Source organism: Melanostigma gelatinosum, assembly GCF_949748355.1.
Source record: "Melanostigma gelatinosum genome assembly, chromosome: 7".
Classification (NCBI taxonomy): Eukaryota; Metazoa; Chordata; class Actinopteri; order Perciformes; family Zoarcidae; genus Melanostigma; species Melanostigma gelatinosum.
This window is the reverse complement of record NC_136640.1, coordinates 14408094-14414093: the sequence shown is the minus strand read 5'-3', so window position 1 is coordinate 14414093 and position 6000 is coordinate 14408094. Positions and strand designations below refer to the sequence as shown.

The 6000-nt window shown below is 39.5% G+C and overlaps 1 protein-coding gene across 6 annotated transcripts in view; it reads right to left on the bottom strand.

Annotated features, from left to right (window-relative positions):
• Positions 1 to 1216: 1216 nt before the first annotated feature.
• The window catches only part of LOC306779866 (muscleblind-like protein 1), a 73588-nt gene continuing 68804 nt past the window's right edge, over positions 1217 to 6000 (bottom strand). For 5 of the 6 annotated variants that reach the window (XM_079271926.1, XM_079271928.1, XM_079271925.1 and 2 more), the window contains 5 exons: positions 4624 to 4771; positions 3652 to 3687; positions 2729 to 2817; positions 2299 to 2372; positions 1217 to 1701 (listed from right to left, as the gene is read on the bottom strand). In XM_079271926.1, the coding sequence (XP_079128052.1) occupies positions 2316 to 2372; positions 2729 to 2817; positions 3652 to 3687; positions 4624 to 4771 (330 nt within the window). In that variant the 3' untranslated portion in view covers positions 1217 to 1701; positions 2299 to 2315. The remainder of the gene's footprint in view (positions 1702 to 2298; positions 2373 to 2728; positions 2818 to 3651; positions 3688 to 4623; positions 4772 to 6000) is intronic. The other variant, XM_079271930.1, reaches the window with a different exon arrangement.

The window sequence follows — 6000 nt, the reverse complement described above, 5'->3', positions numbered from 1 at the left end:
AGAATGATAAATATAATGACCAAAACTAAAAATCCGAAGTAAATATCAAAATATCATCAAACAGGATAAAGTAAAACACTCCTCATCTAAAGGAAAAAACACAAGAAAGTGACAATAACGTAGTGCTCTGTGTGTGTGTGTAAGTTAATATGGCGTGGATTAGGCAACTGGATGGTTCAATGACATGTTGCATTGTGCTGACCCGATGGTACATTCTAAGGCTTTGGATGAGTAATACAATCGTTTATATTCTTGCCACATTCCCTGTACTATCCACCGATTAAATATGCCTGAAGAACACCCAGAACACAACAAAAACAAAGACTTCTAGAGATCTACTCTATACACCCCATCCTACTTTGGGCCCGCTTGTGAGGCACCACACATTTTTTAAATTTAGTCTCACTAGTCTACCCACGATATCTAGTAACGGTGACACAAAAAAACTTTGGCTGACAATCTGAAAACAGCTCTCAGGTAGACGTATTCAACAAATATTTTTAAAATATGTCAGACCATATACACGACATCTCTACTTTGGCAATTTGCCTTCAAATATGCAAAAGAAATGCAAAACAAATCAGGTCATACAAATCCATCACCAGTTGCATCGTGGATTTTGACTTCGTTCTCACAGCAGTTCGGATAGCAACCGATCGCCCTGTTGTTTCAGAGCTATCGCAACATCTTCATCAATATGAGCTTTTGGTCTCCCACACAGGCCAAGATCCCACAGAGAGATCCAGTCATTTCCTGTCCAAACAATTGACATCAACAACAAAGTCTGACACAACCCCCCCCCCCCCCCCCCCCCAAAAAAAAAAACAACCCCAGATTCATTCAGTAGAAGATTTGAGTAAAGCAGACAATCTGGGGCAGGCTATCTAGTCACCAGTGGTGCTACTGGGAATTACAGGTAATGAATGGTCACGATAATGTACACTACATGCTGTCCAAGAGACCAAATAGTCGTATTAAAGGGAATTGTTGGGTTTAACACTTCGTAGAACTGCTTTTAATACATGTGTTTTTTAGATGTATGGCACTTTACAGGGATGCCTGCCTGCAAGGTTAAATACATGTGCTTAAGAGATAGAAAGGTAGGCTACAAGGGTTTGATAGACGCCTTACAGACATTCAGTTGCTATTTTGCCTCTGAGCGCACTCATGTGATTTCCCTTATCTCTGGTTTAAAAAAATGAAATCATAAACAAAGTCATTGTGCATGCATATGTGATTCCTTCAGATCATTCATTTCTTTTTCCTCAAATTAAATACACGGTGCACCTTTGTGTAAACAAATTGAACACATATAGGTCAAAGACCACCAACCCATAAACAAAAAAAACAACACAAGTCATGATTGTTGGTCAATGGCCGTACCAATCCAGTCTATGTTTTTGACAACTACTCCACTCGTTTGCCTCATGTTAACATTCAAAGTGTGTCCGGTGAATAAAGGTTAGTTGCCTCCACAGAGCGAAAGGCAGTCTTTAATGCAAATGATGTTCTTTTCTGTTGTTGGGTAATAGTGAGCATGAAGTACACATGAAAACAATCCTTACAAACTGTGCCTCCTATATTAACATGCAGATTTATCCCAAACCAATTTAGATGTGGTTCTCAGTTTTGCTCTTAATGTTACAGGCATGAGGGGTGACCGCTAATCTTGGACTCCACAGCAGCGCGATCCAGTTCCATCTGGAAAGAAGATCACAAAACACGGAAGAAAACAGATGTGAAGCAAGAGGACAAGCTGTTTGGTTTAGATGTTAGTTATTGTCTTGAAATCTGCCTCTGAGTTCACACCAAAGGCAAATTATGTCTTTTTACATATTAGCTTTTCTACGGATTAAACCAGCAACATATAACATGTCAATGTGAGTTTTAGAGGTGATGGTAGGTGGGTTATGTTACGTTTAGACAGAGCCAGGCTAGCTGTGCCCCCTGCTCTAGTCTAAACTAAGCTAAGCTAAGCTAAGCTAAGCTAAGCGGCTGCTGGCTGTAGCTTCATATTTAGTATTTGAGAGTGCTATCAATCTTCGAACTCTACAAGAAAGCAAACTATTCCTTTCAGTTTTACGTTACTTGATTTTGCAAAAACAAATCGAAATAATACGATAACAACAACAATACAAATGAATAATGGTAACAGCCAGAACAAACAACTTTGTCAGCTGCAAAAAAAAATAAAATGCAGTCGTGGCAAATCCTTCACATAAAATATATTTGGGTGAAACGTAGCAGACTGTGCATGGTCCAAATAACTGTGATGTTAGAGGGAGGTGCAGTACATACTGTTCCGATTAAGACTCCTACATCTGGGTCAAATATTTGTGACTGGTCAGATGGTCAGCAGATATTATTGGAATCTGATTGAGAGGAGAAAATAGAAAATGAGAGGGGGAGGGGAAAGGCAAAGACAGAAATAAATAAACAGGGGGACAAAGAGGGAGGGAGACACAAACATCAGTTCAAATGAGAACAAACAGCGCTTCAACATTTATTGATAATAAAGACAAGCATTGTAACTATCTAAATAATCACAGTTATAGACACTCTGAAAACCTAGCCGATGAGCCATGTGCACCATTCTTGCATTTTGCAAATGGAGAGGCAAATGGGAATCATAAGATTAAAAAGGAAAACTGACAGATACTGAAAAGTCAGACCTTATCACCAGAGGTGAAAAAAAGAAATAGAGAGAGAATGCAGGAGTGGAGCAAACCTGATTGGCTGTTGCCGTTGCAAAGGGAACACTTGTGGCAGATGTGGCGGCTGCAGACACGGCTGGATTAGCACCGTGCATCATGGGTACTTGGAGGCAAAGATCACACAGGCGGTTAATTTAAAGCTCTTTCATGTTGATACTTAATTTGTACTTCTGTCTATAGAATGCTGATAACATGAGGAAATCCGTGGGTAGTTTTAAATAGCTTTAAATCAAATATATTTTCCAGTGATCGTTACTTTTCTTTTTCACAGTTACTCAACAAATGAGAACAGAAACAGACGTGTTGTTGAGGAAGGAGAAGAAACATCAGAGACATTCTTTAGGATGCAACGAAGCTAATCGGCTATTTTGGAGATTGCAAAATATATAAATTCAGGTGGCGGTATCTCTGAACAGGCTAGTTTATTGGCTTTTGTTTTACCTCACTTAAAAGGAAAATGTCATTTTTATCATGACTACAATGAATATATTGTTGTATTTAACATTCAACAACTTCTACATCTACCACTACCAATACTAACTTTATGTTTATGAGGATTATAACCAGACAGCGTAATGAAGTGCTCTATAAATTAGAGAGCTTGGGATAGAAGTATAATGAGGGGGGGGAACTGGAACAAGCATTTGGTGTCAGACAGATTGGTGGCAGTGCAAACAGAGGTTCACTACCACAGAACTGTATTGCACAGCACAATAAAACACATTACCTACAATTTAAATGACACAATTAAATTCAGAATGTACAATTCACATTTTTTTCAACAACACTGTTGGCTGAATTGAAAAGAGATTACCGATGCCGTTTTAGGCTAATGTCAAAGTCTAAATTTACAAAAATTGAGAATGTGCTCGCATTATGTGGTGAGTTGAATGACACGTGAGCTCAAAGATAATCAGTAAGGAAAGCTGGCACCTACCAACACTTGTTGCAGGTGTCATGCACAATATCGAGCCTGTCCATCATGCATTTCAGCAGGGAGTGGAGTGAATAGGGAGGAGAAGAAATCAAGAAAACCCATTACAAGTGTTATAAAGTCAGACATATTGGCTTTACCTGTGCTCTTTTACTGTTAACCTGTTAGCTTCCTTACTATGGTGATATAGCTGATTATATACTGAGTATTAATAATAACGTTACACATTAATAATCATTAATTTGCTACACATCTGAGTCGCTGCAACCACACATACTTATGCATGAAATATAAAGCTCTGGCTCTCAACTCTCACTGCTCCATTAACTGGAAGGGGAAATTAAACACTACCAGAGGTCCCATTTCCCTGTCAGCAGCGTAACAGCTGTTTGCACAGAAGTAGCTTTAAATGACCTGCTTTCAGAGTCCTTCAATTGTTGCAGCGACCTAACAGTCCAAGAATGTGGGACATATGAGACAGATGAGAAAATGGGACACACTGTATGAAGACTATACAGTGGCCAGAGAGGAGTTGTGTGTGCATACTGTATATGCACACACACACACACACACACACACACACACACACACACTAAGGGTGTGATTTAAACAGTTTAGTCTAAGCCATTAATACAACAGAATATAGACTATAGATACAAAGACCATTTTTAACACAATGTGAATTTGCTAAGTTGATATACTAAACACATATCTATACAAAAAAGAGCATAATATCATAAACAACAACAACCCCGACTTCTGCTACTCAGCCTACACTTGCTGTACATACATGCGGAGTTAAGTCCATGCAATTTTGTTCCATCTTGTCACCAACAACGAAATCACACAATCATTCAGCCACTCCCTGCTGATGCCAAAACATAATCAGTTGTGACAAACAACCGCCAAGATTTGACAGCCAATAGCGATGAGATCACTGCCACAAACATGGGTTAAAGGCAGCTCGGGCCTTACCTGATGGTATGAAGGCAGCCTGCTGCTGAAAATGCATGTTGGCCAGGGCCTGTTGGTACTGGAATACACCAGCGTTGAACATAGTGGTGGCACCGTTGGCTTTTTCAAGTGCAGGTCTCTTTGGTAAAGGAGGCATGGGAGGGAGCCCCTGAAGAGGGGACAACACCAAAATAAAGGGATGGGAGTGAGGGGAACCAAAAGGATGGTAGCAGTGACATTCAGGACAGAGAGAAGAAAGAATTTCATTAGAAGATAAAGTGGCCCTTCCAAAGCAGCTGTTACAAACACTGGCAAGCAAGCAGTGAACTGCACTACCTCTGTCAGAGCAAGACAGGACCGTGGTGCTAGCTGACAAACTGACATTTATCTTGGTAATGACAAAAAAAACACCCTCAGCACAATGTCACTGACCTTAATTGTGAATAAAAAGATACATACAATGGTTTTTTTGCAGACTGAGGAATAACTAGATATTTCCTGTTATGATAACTATAATGACAACTATGATACTGTTGTATTGATTGTTGGACCTTCAACAACAGGAATGATGTAGAAAGCTGCACTGCCAGCTCCATGATAATAGTACACTATAAGCCATGTTAAGACACCTCTTCAACAATTACACATGCAATATGGGAAGTGACAGAATCATGCAAAGACTACCAAACATTATTAGAGACTAAAATATTACAATTTCATGCCACCAATTATTTTCTTTTGAGACGCACTTAAGGTGATGAACTGACCACTGTCAGTGAACAACGTAGGGGATTTCCTATCTACGGCTTTTTCTTTTTTGGTTTTAAAACAAGAGTCAATTCGGCATTCAAAAAAAAAAAAGTATACTACAAAACATATGGCTACAATCAGTTCATCACCCCTCAGTGTTTCATCATTACATCCTTTGCTTGATAACTACAAAGGTATATCTACTACACCACAGCTACATGCCAAGCTAAAAGGTGAAAGGTCATAGTACCAGGTCAAAAGTTGCGTCGAGGGGTCGCTTCAGTGATTTGACAGCCGACTGAGTCTTAATTAGCAGGCAGCGAGCACATGATGGCAATGGGCCAATGGGGTTCAAGCGCATTCACATAAACCAGTAAGCGGAGGTGCATCATGGGGGCAGCAGTGCAGTGTGGGTTGGTGAGACAAAACAAAAAAACAAAAAACAAAAAAAAATAAAAACCAATCATTGGAATGAAATATACAACAATAACAAGACTAAGACGTGCACATTAATGGCTGTAGGGTTACTGAAAAGAATTATGGCCCTTGACATAGTTTGTTGTCGGATGAAAATTCAGTTGTATCAACCTAGAGTTGAAGGTAATGGTGTTTTGGTTCAGCCAATCAACCACATTAGTTCAATTGAAA